A 26,686-nucleotide genomic window follows, 5' to 3' on the forward strand; every position below is an offset into this window, starting at 1 on the left:
AGTCTGAGGGAGTAACTGGCATTGATAACAATAGAAGCGAGTTTTCTAGTGCCAAGAGCTTGTCTTCACATTTAGGGTAGCTCATATTTTCAACCAAAGTTCTCGACTATTGTTAATATGCCACATTAGATTTATGAAAGTTCCTCCTCACAATTAATATTTCGGGGGCATTTATTGATTTATTAATTGCCACATTTATAATACAAGAAGGCGATAAACACACGTTTCAAAGTCAAAATAAAGTTTGTTCAATAACTCTAGAAACTGTACCATTTGTTTCTCGCAGATTTAATTTTTATGTTATCCCTTATTCTTATTCTACATATCAATTCTTCTTTAAAACAACCAAAATACTACAGGTTATAAAATATATCGAAATACCTATTCTGGCATGCTTTGAATACTGTATACATAGCAATGACAAGAAATTGGTTTACACAATTACACAGTTATCTACATCATTTTCCCTGTAAGTCATTACATTCAATTCAATTTTCATCTTTCTCTTTTTATGAATCAGGTCAATTACTTTCAGCCCCCTTCCCCTAAAATGTATGACTTTGGCAGAATCAAACAACATGTTTTAAAGAACATATGAACGGGTGATACCAAGATTTTAAGAGAGTCCGTTTACATTGTCTATCATGGTTCCTTGGTAAAATGGTGTTTTGCTATAGGGCATATCCGTTGAATGGCGCGGATCCTCTCTACACATCCTTGGTAAAATTTTCTTACACGTTTTAAACATACGGTTAGATGTTTTTACCGGCGCTGACAAGAGCGATAAATAATAGTGGTTGAACTTGCGTAGCGTTGAATACCTGTGTCTAAAGAAATCGATAGAAATTGACGGAGACGACTAATCGTTCACATTGCGTGATTTTCAAATTGTCAATATTTATTTTCTTTGTGATACAAACGACATCGCTTCATATTCAGCAATTTAAATCGAAGCATGCAAATAAAGAAAAACTTGACCATTTTCTCAGAAATTAGCGACTGTACAAAAGAATGTATATCGCAGGAAACTAAATGTGTGTTTCTGATTTGATAACATCCGAGGTACAATAAAAAAAGATGATAATGTTACTTCTGATAGGTTAATATATGTCATCTACGTAGACACTGAATTTCCGTTTTAACTCGGAACCACACACAGGACTGTCAGTAATTAATAAAAACAGATAAGTATTCTTATTCACTTGCGATGTATATATATAGATAAACGTTTGTTTTGACTTTGATATTTTCTCACTCAATATTGTCAAAAAATAAACAGCATATGATCTTGATTTAGTTGTTGCGATATACACGTAAAATCTGTTAAAACTTTTAGTTATGTTTAGGAAAAAAATCTGTGTTGTAGATTTCAAATAAGCCAGCCTCGTTCACTGCGACAATGGTGACGAAGTATCTGATCGACAAATCCACTTCGTTGAATTGGAAAGACGGGATGCGAGTTTCGTACCACTTCAGAATATTACCGCCTCCAAGTGTCGAACCAACAGACAGCTCATAGGTGAGAGACGAGTTGCTGATGAATAGTTTTGACCAGTCCAGATGCACTACGCTCTCACTCAACCAGGAATAGAGCAGGTCGTGACCTTGTGAAAGGAGAAGATGAATCTAATGTAATGCGGTTATCTCATGTCCAAATGAAAAGACCTTTTATTTTATTTTAAAAATTATATAACTTGCTGCAGTGACCATGGTAATCGCACTTCAGGCATGTTTTTATATCATCATAAACAATATGTAAATTAGTGTATTTCTTCGTTTAACAAGGCAAGCATTATCTGACGTTATAACCGAGTGATCACGAGTCGAGTGACGCGATTATTACGTTACTTTAAGTTTACTGACTCTGAATGGAGAGGACACTGTCTTGCCGTATCATGAAAATATATGTGGCACTGCACCTTTCAAGGCTAAACTACGCCCTATAGCAGCTAATGTAAAGTGTTCTATTTGGAGTGCCCAGATTGCAGATAGGATCTAGGAATACGAACCTCTGCATTGGAGACAAAGCAAGTCCAAACAACTAAGAACTTACTTGTCTGTCATAATTTAATTGTGTTGACATCATTAACGATTATGACTTCGACAACAACACTGACGACGTAGAACGACAAGGGTATAAATCCTGTTTATGTCGGGGAGAGGTTAAACACTTGCATATGCAGTTGCTCGTGCATTTGACTTTAAAATATGATAAAACTGGCATCATCGTGTATCTGGCAAACTTGTGATCATATGCCATTTCCACTACTGTTCTGAACATTACCATAGAAAATAAAGATACAGCGTATCTCTTATTGCCATATATTGCCCGTAGCTGTTAGATTTTGGTCAGTTAAGTATATAATTTTTTTTAAATTTTACCTGTACGATATGGTGGACATGTCTCTATGATAACATCTGATGTGGTCGGTTCACTCTTCAACCCGCCATAGTTAACGGCACGAAGCTGTACTTGATATGTTTTGTAAGACTTTAAGGAGAGACCGGTCATTACTGCAGTGGTTTCACCTGCAACTCCGACTGACCTCCAAGCCTGCGTCGCTTCTTTGGTATCACCCAGCAATTTACACTGAAAACGTATACAAACGAAACAAACAAGCAAATAGAGTGAATAGAAATTAAACACTGACTAGAGTGGGAACCAGAACTTGGTATCCATGAGAAGTTTCAAAAAAACTTTGATGTTAAAATCTTTTGGTGCGGTCCGTGCAGACCAACAGTTGCTATCCAGTACGTGATTCTCACCTCGAAGTGGGATATACCGGACAAATCGGAAAATCCATCCCATGCAATAGTGATACTATTTACTTTCGTTTGATGGTTCTCTCGTGCATCGTAGACGGTTGGGGAGGAAGTGACGACACGAAGCGTTGCGTCATGGGAGTGGGGTGCTTCTTTAACGAGAGTGACTCCTCTGGACACACCATAACTGAAAAGACCAACAGAATTCTTGCAACGTATGCTGCAATATACGGTGTCTGCATGGTGTACATGGTTTTCCAGATCAACTGAAGCCGAGTAGTGAGTTGAGGTTCTTGTGTACGGTAAAAGTGTAGAAGATGATGGCGCTCTTCCTGTTAAAATATAATTTAAAAATTACCATAAATAATTTAAATTTGAATATGAGCCTTATTGCTCTAAATCAATGCAGAAACTCATCGAGAAAATATGATGGAGAGACCAAAGTTTTAAAAGCAGTTGTGAAATGGTTTTGTATCAACAGAACACACGAAAACGGATTAAAAATAAAGTACGTGCCAAGACTACATAAATTAAATACACCAATTCTTTTACAGTATCGGCAGAGAAGGATGAGCGTATACCTTAACGAGGGATGTGTTTGCTTGGGATCGTTGCTGCTAGTTTATGTTGATACATGCTGGTTTGGTGACAATTCAGACAAATAAGCTGGTACATTTTGATGATGCATTTGATGACAAGATTTGTGATATGTTGATAATGTCTTTCCTAGATAGTTGGCCAGGATAGAAAACGTCTTGCAGATGTTACATGATTTGACACTTAAAGGTCACACTGAATGCGCACTGCAATATTTATGATGTACTGTGGACATAAACAACAGAATAGACATGCCTGCAGTCGGGGGTATAATGTTTTGCAAAAGAATTATCATCAGCTGCGATCAACCTTACCTATAGCCCATTCACAATATTCAATTCCACTCTCAGGGTCACTAACCCTCCAATGCACTGAGATCACAGATGATGTTTGGTGAGTGAGATCTTCATCCTCATTGGGGCCATCCTAACACGTAATACAAATGAAAGTTTTCACTATACCTGTTTCACTTTACTAAACCTAAACAACAATCTTATATGAAAGTTGAAAGTTCAACGTTTTGAGATCGAAAGTCTTTGATTACGTTTCCCAAAGACTAACGTTGAATTACCGGTATTTGATCTTGCTTAAGATCTTCGACATATTCATATTTCTGTACGATAAAATGTGATATAAGAGACAAATGATGGATGTAGATGTTAATTAAATGGATGATTCTTAGCAGAAATACCACACAAATGTAATTGAGAATTACAGGGCATGTCATCAACCGAAAGAAGTGTTGATGCTGTCTCGATGTTCAGAAGATTTTGAGTGACTTTTATTGAAAGGAAGGGGAAAGTTCGTAAAACTGCGAGTAATTATTGAATGGAATTGAATTGAATAAGCCTATACTGGTTTTCTCTGAAGTACGTCGAGCTAGACAGAAGAACGTGAATGCCTCGACCTGCCGCCTTGAACATAAAGACTATACTCACCCCGACGCAGCACAGCTGTGGAGGTGTGATGTCAACCATGATTGGTTCAGAGTAGAACACTGCAGTCAGATCAGCGGCATTCTTTGCCACCACGGTGATGTAAATTGGTAAGCCACTGGTCAATAACAGGTCGTCGATGAAGACCTGGGTCGATCGACCCACAGATCGAAAATCCTGCAACTGTGTTCCTCCTAGAGTTAATATTATTGAGTATTGATTATTGATTCGTTGTGTATTATTTTCGACTTCGACCTATTTTTTTACTAAAAACGGACACTGAACACTGTTATGGTCGAGAAACTACATATTTTCGAAAAGAATTATAAAAGTCTCTTTGAAAAGAATAGAAAACTGCCCTCCACAAGTGCGAACACTATATCATAGCTAAGAACATTTTTGGTTAAATGTCATTCAAAATTACGGTAAAACGATGGCATATCAAAAATGCAGAATTATAATCGTTAAGTTTGTTTACCTTTAACAGTACCGATAGCGACCATATAGTTTACTATAGGACTCTCAGGATCTGTGATATCCCAGCTTGCATGCAGAGAAAATTCTTTACCATCTGTACGCAGATGTTTCTGTATAGGATCACTAGTAGATGGTGTACCCTCTTGTTCAGATGTTAGGAAAAGTTGGACCTCATCGATTGCAATGCCTGGAATCAAAGTTGCGATTCATGTGACAGGGATAAAACATACAGGAAAGATAATTGTCATTTAGGCCCGACATAATATTTTCCTCAGATTTTTCCAGCAGAAACCAAATAGGCGGTGAGATAATATACTAAACAAACCAAAATCATTGTGACACTGTATGCCGAGCAAATATGTATCACCGGACAGAATCAAACAATCAACAGAGAAACGTTGGGTGAAAGGTTGAGTATTAGGAAAGGACTGGCATGCAGACTATGGAATACTCCTTGTATATTGAGCTACATTGCTATTGATGAATGTTCTATTGTCATACCTCTCAAACCGTCGACTTTGTCGCTTGACACGCATCTATCAACAGCCAAGGCTTTTACATGAACCAAAAATTTATATATTTTACCAATATTTGACTTTTTTTTACAAAAATGAAAAATTTAAATTGGTGCTGAATTCGCTGCTGACAGACACTTTCAAACGAGCTTCGGTATGAACAACAGTGAATTGTTTTAAACAATTGTGACGTTTCCAATGCAGTTCCCGTTCAATCAAAACATCTTCAAAACATCTTTTTAGTGTTCTACTTTCGGTCGCCACTGCTGAAGTGGCCTCAAATAAATGTTTTTCAATCACTTTTGTCAAAAGAAATCAATAATGTTGCAAATTTGAAAGTGCAGTATCTCAAAAGGACTGAACCAGCATTCATGACCTCGACTATGTGACCATGGAAAAATCCCTATCGTACTGCAGTGACGTACACATATCATAGACTAGTCAACTAGTCGCTAAGAAGTTTTGTTTTTGTTTTTGATGTTTAAATAAAGATTTTCAACTTATCAAGGCATTCACTGTCTCCTTTTCGTATTGACAGTTTTATCTTTACCTACGGTATGGTTTTGGCCAGGTCTCAGGACCCTGATGGATGGACTGTGGTCTGGTATAGGTTTTTGATCGCACAGTTTCAATTTATTAGACTAGTAAAATGACTTCGAAAGCCACTTTGTAATAACCTTGAAGATATGTGTCTCGACATGATTTACAACATTGATCAACTGCTTCCAGGAATGAATCTTTCCTGTCCATGTCGCCTGATCGTTAGAAGGAGGTTCAGTTTTGCACGCGATTTCCCAAGACTACTGGTTGTAGGGTGGCCGGATTAATCTGGGAAAAATTAATCGGATATACTTTGAAGTACAAACGAGAATTATCACATACCGCTTTTATCTCCAAACGATCCAATCGTAACATTTGATAACTCTGATGCTGCAGTAAAGTAGTACACATGCTCATACCAGTCCAGCTGCGCGGCTCTTGTTCTTCTTTTGAATAATCTAAAGACTCGGTGCAAGCCGGGAAGGTAGATGTATCCTTGTTGTGATACAAGTGAAGTCTCCGACACGGGCAAGTGACTTGCATAGAAGGAAACTCTGTACTTTCCGCCAACCGCGGTTTCCACCGTCTGTGACACGCTGCCATAAATGTTCATAAAGGCATTGCCCGCGTTAGAACTCACATTTGAACCTCTTGTGACATGACCTGTTCCCTGTACCTGCCACACCGCCGGGAGGCAGATGAATATTTCAGGATTTGTGCAATCCGTCTCACCATCTTCTGTTTCAACTTCTTCAAAGGACGGGTTACCGATCAGGTTGGTGTGGTCGTTGACTTTCTTTACGGCCTCTGGAACAGTAGTGTCCACCGTGATTCCATTTGAAATCGCTGGTGCAGATTGAAGACCTGCAGCGTCGACGGCCATGACCTTTGAAAAGTAACTCTGGCCTATACACGAGGTGAAATGATATAAAAATGTTGAAACATGGTGTAAATAAAGAGATCATTGTAATTTTTCGAACCGAGGTAAGTGGGCTTATTGAATTTGAGGCGATTAGTAGCACAGTGAATTGTAATCTGACTCGTAAACTTTAGTAAGAAGAAACAATATCGCTCTGGTAGCATTAATATTGTGAGTTGAGAATTAAAAACGTACCTATCTGATTACAATCAATATCACTGATTGTTAATATCGTAACGTTAAAATTAAAATTATAAAATATGAATAGCATCTCCGAGAACTTTGAGGTCGGGGGGTCAACTCGTCGTACGAATGGCCAAATGAAGATCTCCATTGTTCAATGAAATCGTACCAAATGCAACGATCCGAAAGCGTTACTAACGCCCGTCTACCATAGGCTGTGCATGTGTAGATCTGTGTTTCTGTCAACCTTGAGTTATTTCGACTTAGTTTGGTTTCATTAGATTGCCATAGAAAAACAGGATAAAGTGATGGTCCTTCTATTCCGCTGACTTTCATGTGCAAAGTGCGCTTTGTTTTACCTTAATCGACTGAGGTTATAAATATGATGATTATACATCCTCAACCAATAACAGGAAAGGGGTCATTTTGCTAGGTCAACTTCAGCAAATTGCATACAGAAGATTTGACTATTGGTCAGAATGACCAAATAAATTACAGACCTCTTCAGAACGAAATATAAATTGCAAGATACATTGGCAAGATTTGTCTATACCACTTTTGTATAATTGTCATATAGATATTTAAGAAAAATAATAAATTTAATTAAGTATATTTCTGGCATTCTTGCTTTGATGCCACTCAAGCAAACATTAAGAATAATCATCGCCATTATTGCATTGCTCTTGCAACGAATATGAATTATGACATTTCAAATTTAATTACACGATATCACAAAAGGTAACATTGGTCATGTGAAAAAAACCGACAAAATAACTCGTCTAATGAAGAAAAACTATTTGTTTTCTACTGTAATTTGGAGTGTTTGTTTTTAGCAGATGACATCAGCTACCTAAATAGACCAGTGTTTTGTGCTTGTAAAAGCAGATCATGAATCAAACAACTGTTTGTTGAATGATTGAATATGACCGTACTAATGATACGAATTACACCAAATGACAAGAGTCTGCATTTGAACATACCGAATAAATGCAGCCCTTGACGCAATGACACGTGATTGTTACCTATATCATATCAAAACTGTGAGATCAACAAATTAAAACAAAGGGTGAATGCCAAAGACATATAACATTACCTGAGCTAAGACCGCGCTCACTTATTGTCGCTATCGACAGATGAAGTCCAACGTCCCTACAAGGAAGGACGTCTTCTGCTCCAGGCGTTGTACCAACGCACCACATGTAATGATGAATTGATGACTGCAAGTCAGAGAAACCATGCCACGACGCAGCTACAATAGTGCTGGAGTTTTGATAATCTGAGTCGTGAATTCCGAGACCGTCATGCACCACGCCGATCTCAGGTGGCGCTGCATCAACCTAGAATATACAACCGTGCTTCCTCTAAGTCTAGGACGGTGAAATACAAAGTTGATGAAAAGAAAAAATAACTTTGAATTTATCGTTAACTATTAAAACCTCCAGGTACCTCTCATATACTTGACAAAGTGATGCTGTTAACTGAGTTGAAAATCAATGGCAAAAATGTCCACGATTTGGATCTCGAACTCGAATACATAAAAATCATGTTTCCATCTCACCAAAAATCCGTCAGATGATGCGATCGACACAAGTCCAGCACTGTTGACAGCTTTTACATTAGAATAGTATTTGATTCCAGGCTGGAGAGTCAACCCATCCAACTTAACTTCGAATTCATTAGATGCAACTATATTTTCACCGAATGACTGGATGTCCTCGCCTGTGAATCAAAAATTACAGCAGGCATTTTATTATATTATTATAATATATCTATATGGAAAGTGAGCATTCGTCCTTAGTGTAAAAACACCTGGTTTGCACTTTGGAAGTAACCTTAAAATTATAATGCATCCTTTTGATTTCAGAATAAACAAAGTTGAAATCTTACCTCCAACATGAGTCCCGATAGACACCGAAAAATATCTGATTTCAGAATCAGCCTCTGAGAATATACTTTTCCACGAAACACCAATCGATGACGTTGAAGACGAATAGTCAGTGTCAACCAGTGTATCGAGGTCAAGCACATCTTTAACCTGTATGTAGTTGTAAAACAGAAGGATTTGACCACAAAATTCAAAAAAATAAGATCAGATGAAGGACAATACATCCCGAGAAAGTTATTCGGACTCTAAAATGTTTACAATACTTTGTGTGTATTCTTTTTATGTGGACAAATTTGAAACTTGTGGACCAGATGGCGTTATCACCACTGTTTTGATTTGTGAAAATCGAAAAATTCACTTTTCACATAGTTAACATAAAGAACGGCGGTCATTTTTAATGTAATATCTCGGTAATTCGAGGTTTTTTCTCTGATGCCATATTTTCCCTGTGATCCTTGATCGTAATTCCTGATTGTGAGAGAAGTTGAATTAAAGTTCCCGTCAGATACAATTGGGCAAAAGTTTTCGCTTCGAGGCTTATGATGACAACTAGTATTGAGTTAAGTCTGGCTGAGTGTGATACGAGTAAAATATGTGTCAACTTAGTTTCCGTCAGTCCCAGACTGCATTTTCGTAGAGTTGAAAGGTCAGGTGCCACTAAAACTTAATATACAATAACTTTTTTCGCAGAAGTACAAGTAAGCTGATGTGATTATTGTATATATTCAATGCTATGCAAACACAGGAAATATCGTACCCAACACATTATGCAATTGTTTTGGTGGAGAACAGCTAGTTTTAAGACAAATTACAAATCAGACTGCATACCTTACGCGACGTCGATACTCCTGGCGGGGTTCCGTCCGATCTTATTCCATCCGACGCAAAGACGGCGTACTCCGTTTCATCATACCAAGACTTTACGTAGAATACATATTCCAATTTTGTATTCAGAAAAACTGAAAAAAAGTTCGCAAGAGATTTTATTCGTGATTACAATCTATACTTTTTGCTGTTATGTTTTGCTTAATTTCACATAAAGTACAGAAAGGAAGAACTGGCAAAGAAAAGACACAATGTTAACTTACTGTCCCTAGCGGTAAAAACTACAAAAGTGTTCAGACCAGCGTCGTGCCATATTCTGTCGAAGGCTGGATTCAATAATCCAGTTCCTGGTGCGTCACCTTTGCTTCCAACACTCCATTCATAGCGTTGAATTGATATCCCTAATGCGTGGGGTGGAAAAAAAACGTTGAATGAAAAGTTTCAAAACAGAGATTCAATATTCTAAGCCATTTCCCAAACATTTGCTTATTTTCCGGTTAAACGATCATATATCACGTAAATTAGGTAATAAGCGTTGCTCCACTGAAGAGGATATACGCGAGATTTCAGTTAAACTAAGTGAATATTGCCTGAACCAATAGACGAGTGCTATATGGAGCGAATATACTCACTTACTGAACCAATAGACGAGTGGTATATGGAGCGAATGGAAACCAAATACTCACACACTATGACATCAATAGGAAAATCTGTGTTTTGCTTGTATGCGGCAGTTCTATGTCATATAAACATGCATTGAGTAGTGAGTATTGAGTAACGTGCGCATTCACAGGTTTTCTTTCCCTACCGTTATTCGAAGCTCTCCACCTTGCAGCTAGAGCACATCTTGAAGCCGTGAAGTTTACGTCTTCGAAGGCATCGCCGATCAATTCTACATCTCTGTAGTCAATAACATCGAAGACTTGAACTTGCTGGTACTGATTGTTTCCTGTTCGTGTAAGTTTATGGAAATACTGTTAACCTTCCCTTAAATCATTTAGTTCAATTACAACAAAGTCATTCAGCTTGACAATTTCCTTTGTCTCCAATTGCGAAGAAAATGAAAGGGGAAATCTTGACTGTACTCAACGTAACAGTTGCCTCACCTGTGACGTCATTGCAGTTTTCTGGGGTAAAGTCACACGGTGTGTTTTGTAGTGCGCATGTGCAGTCTCCCTGACATGTCTGTATGTCGCATCGCCTCAGCAGAGACAAAATCCCACTTTGGTCATTCGATTTAGTCACAACAAATGTTTCATGGGCTTCATAACTTTGCAAACCAACCTGCAAGTTACAAATATTATTGTTTATGCTTTCAGACATATCGTGCTTTTCGTTCAATGCAATCCAGAAAGCATTTCCCAAAAGGTTTCACTGCCAAAATCCATATGTTAAGCTCGATCGCAAGTCAACCAAAATGCAACAAAATTAACTTGTTCTATTTCCAATCATAATACTTGAATAATTACTGCTTGATACTATGTGTTTCCCCGGGGCAATCGAAAGCCAAGCTAAGCCGATATAATCATCACTTAGGCAAGCGTGTACTCATGTTTATGTGCTTTCCTGTACTTCAGCTGTTTGCATTAGTCAAGGTCAAAATTGCAACAAATTGACTCGGGTATAGAACTTCATTTTGCAGATGTATGGTTGCGTTCCACTGGAGTGATTTTGAGCGCTCACATCTTTGCTTGGCGAGTTTTACCGCAGGTTGCAATGTTGAATACGATATAGAAAAATCTGTATGAAACCAGCATAATGATTGTATGTTTTATCGTTTATCAATGACCAGGAAACACTTTCAACGAGCAAGCCGTAATTTAAGGTACATTTCCTTAGGTGCAGGAGTGAAGGGAAAATACACTTACCTAAGTACAATAAAACGCATGAATTGCGTACGTCATGTATCTCACTATATAATTCTCTTACCTTATTTACCGCCCACAGTGTACAGTATATATGTTCTCCTGGAATCAGGTCCCTGTTGATATCAACAGTTGCCGTTTGTATGCTACCTTCATCGAAATGAGACGACCCATTGGAATGTTGGACTTGAACTGTCGTATACTGTTTATAAATATATGATGCATTGTTATAACAAAAGCAAACAAAAGAAACCAAAAATTTCGATATATTAACCAATTATAATATATGATACTTCGAATCGTCAAGTTTATATGACGCTCAGACATGATTGCAGAAGGTTCAATGCTTTTCCCAAAAAGTGACCGACTTTTACATATCGATGTCCCACTTACCCAAGTCATATCCCACGAAGCATATCTACTGCCTATACCAACATTGTAATGTCTTATTCCTGTGTGAATATCTGCAAATCCTAACCAAGCTAGTTTAACATTTGCTGAGTTTTGCCCCTGGCTTTGATGATATGTCATCCAGCCTTCTCGATGACGTGTTAAACCAGCGGCGTGGTCGGTCTCCATAGCGAATGTGCCAACAGTTGGAGGACTGGAATCAATCTGGAAATGAATTAAGTTTGATGGAAGGAAATAACTGTATGATTGTCTTTAAGTGCACGACGGACAACCCCGTTTCTAAGTTGTTGTTTTTTAAATATTTATATCTGTTCCTATTTTAGCGGAACGGTTCCTTATTTCAAGTGAAAAAATCCTTGATGATAACATTTACCTGTTATCAGAGTTGTCTAACACTACTATTCAAAAAACATATTCTACCCTTATCAAAATGTCATTCTTCGATGTAGGGACATTTTCAACTTTTTTGTGTGAGTAGACAATATATTTCTTGACATATTCGAAAAAATGAACACTTGTCTTACCAAGATATCGTCCGTGTCGCATGATGCACACAATTTAGCTGCATTGCATGCTATCACGTGGACATAGTAGGTGTTACCATCGTACAGTGATAGGTTAGTAAACGTGTACTGGTGAACATTGCCTTGTACCTGTAATATCAACATCGTAAGTTTTATTGTTTGGGCCAGGTTTTGAAATGCTGTGCCGATTTTTGGTATGTAACTTGAGGACGGACATCGAATTTTGCGTATAGAAAATGTTTTGGGTAGAATTCAAGAACACAAACGAAACAGTTACCTTTACAGGAGACACGTTCAAGTCGCTTTGGCGATGGGTAGACACAGAAAGCAGCTGACTCACTATTGGGCTTTCCGAGTCGTGAAACTCCCACGATACGCTGAGAAGCCCACTCCATACCTAGGAAAAATATAATAATTGTGTTAGATGAATTGTTATCTTTGTAAACTTTACAAAATGACCGTCTCTTTGGAAAACATAGATTTAAATTACATGTAGGCAATTCAATATGCATAGCACAACATATACTAAGCTGTATTGGCATTTTAGAATGATTAAAAAAGTCTCTTGAGAACTTCAGTACGTATCGTTGTTTATCTAGATTCTGTCTAGTGTTTGCTGAATACACTTAAAAATAATGTGGTCTGTCAGTCCTTATTCATTCAAAACGATACACTTTCGATTCGGTAAGACAAGTGACACCATTGGTCAGACCCTTTCCATTATATTGCAAAAATAATGTCTATACTATACCTGAGTTCCATTGTACACTGATCCCATGGAACTGTCATACGTCGGTTTCTTTTTCAACGTGGGCGGGGTATCATCTACCATCATACCATTCGATGATTTTTCTATCAGTAAGCCTGCAATGTGGGCAAATTAGCGTCAGAGTTTTGTGAGTACGCATTTCATTACCAGAGACTTGGAAAATGGATTGCTTCATCAATGTAATGCATCATATACAAGTTCAGAGTAGAACGACTTTCAAAGGACATTTCATTGTCACTGATCATAATTAAACGAGCTCAAAAGAACACTACCCCTGTAACCCCTGTAACGTTTAGTGTCAAGAAAAAATTTAGTCTGTGAAAAGTTTAAAATTAATTGTAATATTGGATGATTGTAATTTTTAAATCAATTGTCAACCATTTGCTACTCCTTCAAAAAACGATTACGGTCTCTATAAAACTTGGTTGACCGAAGTGCCCATTATTGGAAAGAATCAATGTTTGTCTCTTAAATGTACCTGCTTTATTAAAGGCTGTTACTGTCACATAAATCGGGGTGGCAATTCGTAGTTGGTTTGGTAACTGTGATATATATGCCTTCTCGGTCAGATGTAATCTAGTTCTCGGTAAAATGTCGTCACCCCCGGGTGTCGTTCCTGCACGAAGCTCGTAGTGTGAAAGTTGAGAGTGAGGATCGTGAAAATTATACCAGTGAGCCGACAGTGATGTCCTGTTGGACGAAGTAGTTAATATTATTTTAGAGCTGTATTTCAATTATGATAAGACATTGAGACAACTACACCAGCTTTCTACCATACTTCATTGGACATTTTCTTTCTCACTGCTGAACCTGTTTACAGCAGTTACTCACATTACATTTTATCATGTACATAACAAATTATAGTTATAGTTTATCATTCTCTTCAATAGAAATATTAGTCTGCACATAGATTAGATCTGCAGATTATCATCTGCATACAATCTACGAAATGTTCCGTTTTAATTATAACCTCTAATAAGACACTGTGACAACTTTAACAACCAGAATGATAAATATCTCCCCACCTGCCACGATTCAACTTTGCCGGCGAAGGATGGTTATTCTGTCAGGGATCTCACCTCGAGATTATACTACACCTACCTAGTACCTGAAAAAGTCTTGGAGGCCGGACAATTGACAAATTTACTAAAAGACTGATTAAGTGTCTTTTCCTTATGGTCATTTCATGGTACTTAAGTTCAGTGGGTTTTCATTCTTTAAGTAAGTATCACTATGTGGTTATTCTTGTTGGCATGAGTATTTCGTGATCCAATTTAAACTTATTATCACGCGAATGTTGGTCTGACATGAGAAGACACGCAACAAAGTGATTTTACCTTGATGATTGAAAAGCGATGTCTCCGTGACTCACTCCGTCGTAAACTTTGCCAGCAATGGGTGGAGAGTTATCTGGTATGATACCATCAGATGTTACAGTCGTACACAGGCCAGCAGCGTTACACGCAGTGACGGTTGTGTAGTATCTTACCCCGGGTTCCAAGTTGAGATTTGATGCCTTCATTTCTAGAATAGCATTGAAGGATATACCTTTTTACTTCTAACGTACATTATTCAAAACCGACTGTTCAATATATATATATATATATATATATATATATATATATATATATATATATATATATATATATATATATATATATACTACCTAGCAACATACATACATACATACATACATACATACATACATACATACATACATACATACATACATACATACATACATACATGCATGCATGCACATTAAAAGTACGACATGGAAACATTTAAACTAATGCTAAATCATGACTTTTAATACCGAGTGACAATCCAACATCTTCTTCTGACAGGACATCGTCACATTCTGAACAAGATCCAATTTTCCAAGAATAGCCGCTGACAGGAGAATGGGGATCATAGAATCCATACCAGTGAGCTGCCAGAGAGTCTAAGTGTGTCTATGAAATAGACATTGAGAGTAAGTTTCTTTTCGGCAGTTTTCAATGAATAACAAAATGCTAACTTAATTGTTGAGCGTGAAGAATGACAGAATGTTTTCAATCCTTACTTAGGGCTCGTTTCAGGCCGGTGATTTAAGTCATCGATCGTATAGTTGTGATCCTTTGTTTGAAATTGTTCGGGAGTAATATCTGTGTACACGAAGCTCAAGCGGCTTTGCGTGAAATACGAATACCAACATTTTCAGCTATTCTAATCATTCAGAAGTGTTTTTATATACACACTTTGACTCTGACGATTTAAAAGTCCCTCAATATATTAGGAGAATATACTATATGACCTATCAACAGACTTAACTTTTCAGGCTTTTTCAACGTAACTTCCAGAGACATAATGCTGGTTGGGACTTTCTTCCGTCAATGTTTTGCAATGGAAATCGTGCCCGAAGCAGAATGTGGAGGCAGCTATACAACGACATCAATAGCAGCAAATGCAGTTGAAATATCAGACGACTCAATGGCATATTTGCGTTCTAGGTGTAATTATTGGTAATGAAACGCGTATGTCATACCTGATGGTCCTTATCTGTATTTTTATCATCTCCGTCATAAACGAATCCGCCAACAGGTGATGATGCGTCAACCAACATACCCGAAGATGCAATGGCACTTGAAAGTCCTGCATTATTATATGCCTGAAGATAACACGGCAACTTTTGAGTTATCATTTGTCGTGTGGGTCATGATGAAGTAACATATGAAATTCGGTAATAAACTGTGTAAACGATCATTTTAGAAGTGTAACAGGAACACCAAATGACAAATAATGATAAAAATGTCACATCTACATCTGATTTTTATCAGATTGAAGAAATCTGTAAAGGCCAATTTTTTGTTGACAAATGAAAATGCTTTGGTCAACGCCTGTAAAGGTTTAGAAGAATGAGTTTTAAAATGCCTTAGAATTACTGATGTTTTAATTTCAAACTGGCTCTCAAGTAATTTGTGTTAACTGAAGAAATAGAAAATGTTACAATAGTAAACCTTCACAAAACTACGAGAGAAACTACACTGGCTATGCAACTATCAGCACAAGTCCATGGATAATCCATATAATCCAAAATGTGTTAGAGTCTGGGTGCTCTCACGCCTGATCAAACATTATATCTGTTTTATATTTAGAAATATGTAGTTAGTTATTGTAAAGATACCCAATACCCCAAGAATGCACCTGCTTGCATCTAACTTCAAAGCAAATAGGTAGACATGAAGAAAATATGAATCCATAATTACAATTTACGTACTTAAACTTCGGATTTACTTAGAAATGCAACTGTACAAACTATGAAGAAATATATTGCTGATTTTAACAATAACAAACTGATGGGAAGTCTTTATAATCTGCATACCTTGACCATCACATAGTAAACATGACCTTCAAGTAGTTCGAGGTCATCGTCATCAGATAGGATGCTCTCCTCTTGATCAGTAACAGTACATGCGTAAACGTCTGAATGCCAAGATTTTGAACCAACACACCATTCATACTCGACAATGCCTAAGATAAAACGACGGATCAATATTTTTGCTTTTGCAATAGCAATTTCAGACAAAAAGATTAAAGGAAAGAACTTATTACTGATTGTTTTATATCTTGGCAAGGACTCTGGCTCAATAGCGTTCGGTTGCATTGCGTTCTTTAAAGGACAGTGCTTTTTAATTTTCCTGTCTCTTAAATTTAAACTTTAAGTCGACATACCACTTTCTACGTCAGTAAACAGTCCTGTCCATGATGCCGTGATTGAAGAGATTGAAGTGAGGAAGTGACCTCCTAATTCTAATGACTCTTCTGACGTCATTGGTGGTGTGACGTCAACTGTAATGCCATTCGAAACAGCTTCAGACCTTAGGCCAACGTAGTCCGTAGCTGCAAGAAACGTTAGAACGCAATGCATCAATTATAGATATGGTCGACCAAAAATAGTACAAGTCACTGGTAGATAGCAGAATTTTTCGCTTCAAAAACGAACAATAATATGCCGAACATAATTAATTAATGTTCTTGTTTATTAGCTTATCCAAGTTTTGTATTCAGATAAATGTACCTCTGACAGTAGCAAAGTAGGTGAGTCCCCCTTGAAGATACAGATCAGTAACTACTATCCTGTTAAGCATTCCAACGGATTGGTAATCTCGTGCATCTATGCCACCTGGTGATGAACCTACGAAAACATAGCGTGACCACATTAAATGGTAGAAATAATGTTTTACAAACTTTCTATTGATATTTTACGGCAATGTTAATATCATGTAAAATCACCTCGTATCCATTAAACTTTCTTGTAACTCAAACATGCTATGTAATTTGCAGACTTAAAGGCGTGCTTAACTTTCAGTTTTGCCGGTATACGTCAAAAAGCTACGTCACAGGCTGTAAGAATCGATGCACATGTGAAGTTTATATTCGAGTGTAGGTTTATATCGAACTGCTTGTCTCTCTCAAACTGCCAAAAGGCAGTGGTGATTGTCAGCAGGCAGCATACACGCCGATGCATAGCTGCATATGACATTCTCATGGCACCTCCATTAAATGATTTAGAGCAACATCAAAACCGTCAAGGATTTGGCAAAATTGTCGCACATATCAATCATCGATTTCCCCGATGGCATAAAATACTTTGAAAAATATTTATTGAGTCAGTAACAAAAGAGTAACAAAAGCCGACAAGCTTTTGCAATAAAATAGGAAAAGGCTGATTAGATACTCTGTCGGTGGCAATTAAGAAAAGTTACTCTGAGTTTAATGATAAAATTGATTTTGAAAAACTTAATAGTAATTTATGTACAGAAACTAATGCAAGTGCCCTTCGCTATGATGCCGTAATGCTGTAAATAATAAAGTGACTGGCGTGTATATATAGACAAGAACAATGTTCTTGTAATTTATTCAGTAACTATTTGTACATGTCTCAATGACATGATAGATAATTGATAGATGGCTAATACGGATTAGAGTTGCAAGTTATTTACATGTTATATCATGAAAATTAAACACATAAACGGAAGTATGCACAACATGTATGGAGCCTTCGTAAAATTAAGTTTAACTGACACTTTAACTGTATTTCCTACCTATGGCAATCTCATACGTCTTTATCCCAGAGCTGTGGGAGCTGCGTCCGTGTTCATCAACATCGTAGAATCCACTCCAGTGAACGATTAGTTCAGAGGTCGATGTCTACAGAACGTGAAATAATCTTGAATCCATCAATCTGTTCACACAACAACTTGATACCTTGAGTAGTAATTAACAGATTGGTGCCGATAAACGTTGCATATTATTTGCTTATTAGAACGAAACATATTATGAGTTCATATAACTTGCTTTAACTGTTGCTCCTAAACACGCATGATGTCACCTAATAGTTATTTCGTACGTGAATAACATGATGGAGTATCTCAATAAATCACCTGATATTGTTGACCATCTAGACCGATTTTCACTATGCCAGTAGCTGGTGGAGTATGATCAGCAACGATTCCATCAGAACAGGCTGACACTTGCGGTAAAATGACCTCGATGTTAGCACGGTATGTGACTGTTTCATTAGCATGTATACATATGTAGTAGCGCCAGCCGTGTTGTAGTTCAAGGCCACCTACATTAATGTACTGTGACTGAGAAAATAATTGAAAGTAAGTGTCTTTACTTAAGAAATACAAATGTTCTCTTGGGAATATTTTAAAAAGTATTTAATATCATGACCAATACAATCACTCAGTGTAACTTGAACATATATGTTGTCTTACTTGACTTTTGCCGTATGCGATAACATGCGGTGAAGAACTTGGGTACGACTTATAATCGATGTGTTGGACTGGCTTCTGATATGCGTAACGGGCTAGCGTTTGATCGGAGATGACTTTCCAACTGTAATTCCCATGTCCAAGGCTTGGCCACACTGCAGACAGCTTTGATTTTGAACGCGTATATTCAGCATCAGAAGCTGGCCACTCCGAATCCGCAGACAGGTGCACATCCCTGTAAAGAAGGAAATGTGTGTTAATAAGCTATTTTATAGAGGGATTAATGATGCTGCTGCTGATGATGTGGTTGCTACTGTTGTAGATTATGGTAATAACGATAATGGTGGTGATGTAATGAGAAAATAACGATGACAATAACTATATCATAAGGAATAATGTAGACAGAAAAGTCTGGTATCTTATAATACCTCACATCGTCGATTTCATCGTCATACTCTCCTACAGCATCGATAACGATGTTCTTTGTGATGTGACCAACCACACTGCAATCTTTTATTTCTCTGTGAACTGTAGTGCTGAGTCCAGCTTTGTTGTATCCACGCAATCCAAGTCGAAGACAATCGCTGAAGTCGAGTTCCGCCGAAAGCGTCGTGGTGTACTGTAACTTCGAGGGTAAGGAAAACAAAAACGAGTTGTAGATTTCAGGTATTATTCTTTAATTAATTCGCATGCCTCTAAACTATTACGATTTTAAGCCTTTGAGATTATCTTATATACATGTAATTCTATAAGTACGTCTATCGCTTAACTTTGAATAGCATGAATCAACAGATATATATATATATATATATATATATATATATATGTCTATATATATATAGTATGTCTGTCTGTCTGTCTGTGTCTCTGTCTGTCTGTCTCTCTGTCTGTCTGTCAATGTCTGTCTGAGTTAAAGTGATTTTAAGGAGAAGGTGACACAAAATCGTGACGATTATCACACCATGCTAATTGACAACAGTATTTTGCTGAAAACACGATATTGTATCGTACACTTGTTGTGATAATAACATTGAACCATACGGTAAAAACTAAACACTACCTCCCCTGAGACCATGGTTGCATTAATTCTTTGCCACGGCACAAAAATGTTCCCGTGCTGTGTGTCTCCATCTGCTGTCAAGACATTTATACTCCATTCATAGTAGTCGATTGGATCTTCCTGGCTTTCTCCCACTAAATCTTCTTGCTTGAAAGGGTACCACTTGAAAGTAAATGACCTTGAGGCACTGATCGAAAAAATAGAAACCATCTATTTATGATGATGCGACCTAGGTACGTGAAAAATAGAAGCAACTTGTAATTATTAAAGAGAAAAGCACATTAGTCATGAAATTCTTCAACGTTTAGACAATCTTCTATCCACAAAGTTTAATCATCGTCCCCCTGGTTTAATTAATATACCTTTCGTAAATGACTTCTGTGATTCCCAATGTTAGAGGAGGGTGTGGTGTTACCCAGAACCCATCGCTCGCGACGGGTTGGAAACAGCCAGCTGGATGACAAAACTGTACAATGGACCGATAGTGGTTACCGGGCCTCAACGTGACATCTGTTATTTGACAGCCACTGATTGTGTGTACAGGTCTGTATGGAACGATGAAGTCCCAAACTCTCCCGGAGCTGCTGGGTTAGAGAGATAAGTAAAATTTAGTATGAGTATGGAGAATGGATACTGGCCATTTTATTAAAAGTAGGAGGTCTTTGCAATATTTTGTTGGACTTCTCTTCCTAATTGAATCTCTCATTCACTTCAAAATCCTAGACGAGATCGGATGCAGATCACCTTTCTAATGATTAAGTACTTAACCTTGCATTTTCTGGACATAAAAACAGTGGAACACGTGAGTCGAAGTTGATTCAGGGAGTCTTAGTCATATATACAAAGGTAGATTGTTGCAAACATTGAGAATCTATGTAGTACCTGTTTATGAATAGTTCACTTTGTAGAGCCCATTTTACTTCTGTAATATATCCTCGAATATCGTCGGGCAGAATCCAGTTAGCATACACACCAGTAAGTGACGCCTGGAAATCCAGATCATCTGAACATGTATGTCGTAGATTGAAGTCATTTGGAATTCCTCCTGGATTTACCGTTTTCCATAAACCTACATATAATCGCATGTGATCACTAGTAAAAATGAATTTTAGATTCGTTTTAGGAAATTACGGGTGAAGCCTGCTAAACATGTATCGTGCATGATCTACATATCTTAAGTAATTTATTAGAGAACATAATAAAGATTGGACAAATGCTGTTTGCCTTTCAGGACTAGCCTTTGGCATTTCCCTGTGCCCAATTGAACATTATAATTATTACATAAACCAAATAGCCATAGAGGTTCTGAAAACGTTGAGGCCGCAGAAAAGAGTAAAGACAGGCAACCACATAGAAATTTACATAGATACTTGGAGAAAAGAGCCTTGAAAGATTATAGTGTACTGTGCAGCTGTTGTCTTGACTAATGAACACAAAATTCTTACTTCGGCCGTCACAGGGCAATCCGTCATAGACATAAATATCCTCTAGGGAATCTCCGGCAGAAAGTACCATAACACCATCAGAGCTGACAGAAACTGACCCCAGCTCCGTCTTCGCTTTTACAGTCACAAAGTATTTCTGTTAACGAAACAAATAGAATGAGCAGCAGTCAAACATAAAACACATTTTTGTCATTATCACTTCTACTACAGGCAGGTTACTGAAAAGGAACGTCAATGTTCTTATATATATATACATATGTGTACATATACATATATATAGGGGTTGCTTGAGAATTGATTTTACAATTTCATCTCTACAACGTTGTTTCGTGAGTCGCGAGACTCACTCGTCAGGAGACTAAACTGAAGTGAATATACATCTACAATCCTCTACTTGGAAATGAATATTCATAACAGCAGCAATATACTGTTATGCAACAACTGTCAATCTCAATAAACATTCCATCATCTGCGTAATCAGCAATGTGTACCCCAATAAGATGTATATTCACTCCAGTTTAGTGTCCTGACGATTGAGTCTCGCGACTCACTAAACAACGTTGTAGAGATGAAATTGTAAAATCAATTCTCCAGCAACCCTTATATATATCTTGCTCTACTTTTGTATTGAGCACTTTGTATCGGACAAGTCGAACCACATACTTCATTTATATATATATATATATATATATATATATATATATATATATATATATATATATATATATTATATATATATATATATATATATATATATTAGAACATTGCCGTTACTCTCCGTTACAATATTTTCTCAATCAGATTTATACTGATTCAAATGATATTAAACGATATAAAATCTGTCATAAAGAGATGTTTGTGTCATGATTCAGCGCAATATTATTTAGAAGTATTACATTAAATGCATCACTCAGGTTAACTTATACCCTTATTTACCATAAAAATGACCAATGATTTGTCAAATACAGAATCATTTAACCATAATGACAAAGGGAAAACAAGCAAAGCCTTGTTACTCGAAATAGGAGACAAAAGAAGTGATTACATAGAAGTACCTTTACCACAGTAACAACGTTGAAATGACAAGAAAGACACTTACGGTACAAACAATGTACTATGGATAACCAAGATATACGTTCATAACTCACGTAACATCTACTTTGATAAGAACTTGACTAAAAGTTGACTAAATGTATTTATTGAGTTGGAGGATGAGTGTGATTAGGCCAACTGTTTATGTTTCTGTTTACTTCAAAGCAGTCCCACATCTAGAACATTTGAAGGAAATGTGTACTTGTCCTTCATATGAGTGACCCAACATGTACCAGTACAAAAAGTAAGAAAGAGAAGAATGGAACACAATTGACAGAATGCAGCAAAATCAAAGTCACTGTGTTTCTGCCACAAAATGGGCGTTCGTAGAATTATGTCGTATATCTATTTTGTAAACCAACGATACATCTAAATATCTACCTACCTGATAGATATCCAGTGCTAAACCGTCAAAGGAATATCTTGATTTTGATGAACCGATGTAAATAAAAGGGACAGTGTCATCCAAACCTGGTGCAGTACCAAGTGCCACGCTGTAGTTGACGACCTGGTATGGGTGTGAAAACTCAGTCCAACGACAGTGGAGATGTGTCACACTTGTTTGGAAATCAATGTCTTCAGATCCCTAAAATTGATTGAGGAAACAGAAACGTCATTCCCATAAGGCAAATGCGATAACAAACCGCAACACATGAAATAGCACGGTAAAATAAAATGCAAGCTTGCCTCGAACAGAACACCAGTGTCATTCGTTTGGGCGATGTCATATATAACCCCTTCTCTAGGCAACAGTACAACGTGTCTGTATGGAAGGGATGACGCAACCACGCTAAGACCTGCTATATTAGTAACTTTGATTGACATGTAATACGTTCCTTCGCCATGCAGATGCCAATCTAACATATCTGTCGGTATGGCCACGCAGCTTGGAGAGACTGTTACTTCACAAATGCCGTTTTTTATCGTTGATAGAGGCACGTATGGCATAATAGATGAGTTGCCTTCAGCTTCTCCTGCAGTAAAATTCAAAGAGAAGAAAAGAGTAATGCCCTGATAGATCATATGCAAACAAATCAACTCTGTAAAACTGACATGATAAGACATTTAACTGTCTATATGTCCATGTGAGTAAATTGTTTCAATATCCTTCAACAAAGGCCCCGCTATAGTATGTTACATACTGATCTGTAACCGAGATGAAACTTGGATAGAGCATAAAAGTGATGTTATTTTTCTCCAATTTATGAGAAGTTGATTTACCAGACAATTGTTATGCCATCCGATGCTAAATGACTGCAAACACAAGGTGATTGTTGCGTATAATCATAAGATATATTTCTTTTTAACAAACTATTCAATTTAACGTATTAATATGACAAGAGTAATGTTACGAGATAAGCATCCAATACCAAAAAATAATCAGAAAGTAATGTACTTATATAAGCTTAGAAATGGCAAAATGAGTAACGGTAAATCTCTGGATTACTTTTTAATTCTACCTGTTACTAATGTAAACACCTGACTTAAGTGTTTCGCATTTTTCACATGAATGGCATTTAGCATTGCAAAGGATAGATATAAATTTTAAAGCAAAGAGCTTAATTACGATTGGGAAAAAACTGACAGTGCATATAGTGTGTAAAACTCACGTTTCTTATATACATGTTCTGATACTAAATAGTTTTATCATGAATTGTACCCAATTCATATTATAGAAAATAAAAGAGATAGTGGGATCCGTAGGATTGACTACTATATATCACTAGTGTAAGCTTTTCTAAACAACATACCAACTGCAACTTGATAATCCTCCAATGGATCTAACTCATCATCGTCAAAGAATGCATCTTGGTCCCAACGAGCAACTAGGTAACTGCTTTCGAGACCATCGCTTTCTAATGCTACTATTATTTCACCATCAAACTCAGGGGGTGTCACCTCAACGATCACTGGTCCCACAAGCTGGTAAAATAATAAAAGTGTGAGTTGGTCTGGCAACGAGCAACAATAGTCACGTCGAGCCGTTGCGTTTCTGTGAGCTAAATATTAGAACCCATTGAATGATTTTTTCAAGTACTTTTTGGCTAAAAGAAAGTTCATCTTTTAATGATTAAAAAAGCCCTGCTACTAAGTGTTACCTGGACATAACTCATAACACCTTATGGCTCTAATTTATGTAAAAATGTTACTGACGAGCGTGATAACTTAATATATTTCCTCTAGCCCCTATGCCGGTAATCGATTTACATATGTTTTCCTCCTTTCTAGACAATATTAGATCTCGCAGGAATTCAGAATTATGGTTTAAAGTTACTTAAAGGTTGGAATATGTCAAAACAGAGTGAAATAATAGTTTACAAAGGAAGATGGCCTTCTCTTTCATAAAAAGTATTACAATTCACGCATCGTCTATATCTTTATGCATGAATTTTGCACAAAAGTGTTTGAGTTTAACAGACACCAAGAGACATGTTGTCCTGTATTTACGTTATCTTCTTTACCTCGAAGGTGATAAGGCTTGCTCTATTTATTGCCTTTATCACAATGTAGAACTCAACACCTTCGCCAAGATTGGGATGATAGGTAAGAAACGTAGGGTGTGACTTGGTGGAGCTGAATTGCAGAATATCAGGCATTAACCCTGAGGGCACGCTACTTAGGCCGACCTCATAGTCGAAGATACCACTCTCTGCGTCCATGCCTTTCCATGCCAGAGACAACTGTAACAATAGACGTATGTTTAAAACAGTTCATCATGAATAATTGTGTAATAACAATGTTGTTTATCTGGCCTTTCGCCCAGTTAAATTGATGTATTCATTACTTTGAATAAAGACTATGGGCGATGCGTGGTAGCGGGTTTGTGTGCGTGCGTTCGGGTGGTAAATGGACAGTACAGCGTGAGGAGGGTTCGCAGTAAGAACATTTGTAACAACTATAGCTCGGTTATTGACGCACTGTTTTCAAATATGGCGATTAAGCAATGCGGTTTTTACTGTGATGGGTTTGCTTAGTAACAGGGTGCCGTACGTGGAGTTTGAATTTTATCGAGGATATACTGAACTATAAACAGAATCACGCTCATGGTAAGTACTTTTGACACATATGGCATATACTATACATTATAGATTACTTGTCCTTCGGTATTTCACTGGAAGCTTAGTACCTAGTACTACCTTTACAAAGAGAAAAGAAACTCATGCTGTCATGTTGGCGATTTACGTACGAGAACAGAATACTTCTAAATACTTCGTTCGGTACATCTTTGAAATATTGACAAGGAATGCTCCCTGCATAATGTGTTAAGCAAAGTCAATGTAATGTTCACACGATCATTTTTCGTACCGATAATATCCAAGCGTACATTATTGCAATTTTCGATATTGATGGAACAAGATGGAATAAGTTCATGCTTTCAAGTCTTGTTTACAAACTTACATGGTTTTCTTTCTTCAGGTATATGCGGCTTGGTGAACCCCCGAACTCTTTACATTCTTCATCAGTGAGTGCTGTAAATTGTTTTGCTTCAGAGACAGGAATTAGGTTCACATTGATAGCCAGCCGAGATGAATTCCTTCGAGAAAATCAAATCTAAAAATTATATTACATATTCATTAATTGACCAAATATACGTTTTATTGGCTTTGCTGTTAAATCAACTTACATGCATGCCTCTGAAGCATTCAGAACTCTTTGTCTTTCCCTGTTTTCGTCAATGAACCAGACTGTACCATTTCCATCGTTTACTAAACCAGCCTTGATGTAAATGTTATCTACTACAACGTCGGTTATGATTGGTTTGTTGACATCAACAGTGACACCGTCAGAACACACAGGATTGGACGGTTGCATTGCACGGTTGTAGGCGATGACTGTGCAGTGATACCGATCTGGCAAGGGTACTGTCCATTCAGCTTGGGTAGATGCGGTAGTCAATAGCTGTATGAAGATAAATTTAATGGCAAGTCATACACATTCGTTTGATATAGGCCGGGTAAGCACCACGAATTTGAAAGGGATTTACGATGTGTATCATGGTATATCATTAATGAGTCACTACCTGCATATTACTATTGGCTGTATCAATCTGAATGTAAATTGAAATAATTCAACGTAAGTTGTTTCGGAAAGGCACACTCTGTATTCATTTCCTTGCTT

At 37.3% G+C, this 26,686-nt stretch overlaps 2 protein-coding genes and 1 long non-coding RNA gene across 3 annotated transcripts; all 3 read right to left on the reverse strand.

The window, feature by feature from the left end:
- Positions 1–868: 868 nt before the first annotated feature.
- LOC139145542 (uncharacterized) lies at positions 869–20,213 on the reverse strand. Its single transcript, XM_070716773.1, has 31 exons — positions 20,031–20,213; positions 19,399–19,595; positions 18,974–19,205; positions 18,635–18,841; positions 18,296–18,401; positions 17,269–17,385; positions 16,923–17,090; positions 16,573–16,721; positions 15,736–15,858; positions 15,025–15,163; positions 14,546–14,732; positions 13,687–13,898; positions 13,191–13,303; positions 12,717–12,836; positions 12,440–12,568; positions 11,898–12,119; positions 11,569–11,706; positions 10,746–10,923; positions 10,448–10,588; positions 9,903–10,040; positions 9,643–9,773; positions 8,817–8,964; positions 8,488–8,648; positions 8,023–8,266; positions 6,170–6,733; positions 4,774–4,959; positions 4,299–4,489; positions 3,675–3,786; positions 2,767–3,095; positions 2,383–2,590; positions 869–1,604 (listed from the first exon to the last, which is right to left on the reverse strand). The coding sequence occupies exons 1-31, from the start codon at positions 20,043–20,045 to the stop codon at positions 1,333–1,335; spliced, it is 5,577 nt and encodes a 1,858-aa protein (XP_070572874.1). The 5' UTR covers positions 20,046–20,213; the 3' UTR covers positions 869–1,332.
- A 705-nt stretch (positions 20,214–20,918) lies between these two features.
- LOC139146139 (uncharacterized) lies at positions 20,919–23,140 on the reverse strand. Its single transcript, XR_011555090.1, has 3 exons — positions 22,953–23,140; positions 21,476–21,611; positions 20,919–21,099 (listed from the first exon to the last, which is right to left on the reverse strand). It is a non-coding gene; the product is annotated as an uncharacterized lncRNA (long non-coding RNA).
- A 347-nt stretch (positions 23,141–23,487) lies between these two features.
- On the reverse strand, positions 23,488–26,096 carry LOC139146225 (uncharacterized). Its single transcript, XM_070717633.1, has 4 exons — positions 25,967–26,096; positions 25,030–25,248; positions 24,323–24,490; positions 23,488–23,541 (listed from the first exon to the last, which is right to left on the reverse strand). The coding sequence occupies exons 2-4, from the start codon at positions 25,225–25,227 to the stop codon at positions 23,488–23,490; spliced, it is 420 nt and encodes a 139-aa protein (XP_070573734.1). The 5' UTR covers positions 25,228–25,248; positions 25,967–26,096.
- Positions 26,097–26,686: the final 590 nt, after the last annotated feature.

This window comes from Ptychodera flava, chromosome 12, assembly GCF_041260155.1.
Source record: "Ptychodera flava strain L36383 chromosome 12, AS_Pfla_20210202, whole genome shotgun sequence".
NCBI classification, from domain to species: Eukaryota; Metazoa; Hemichordata; class Enteropneusta; family Ptychoderidae; genus Ptychodera; species Ptychodera flava.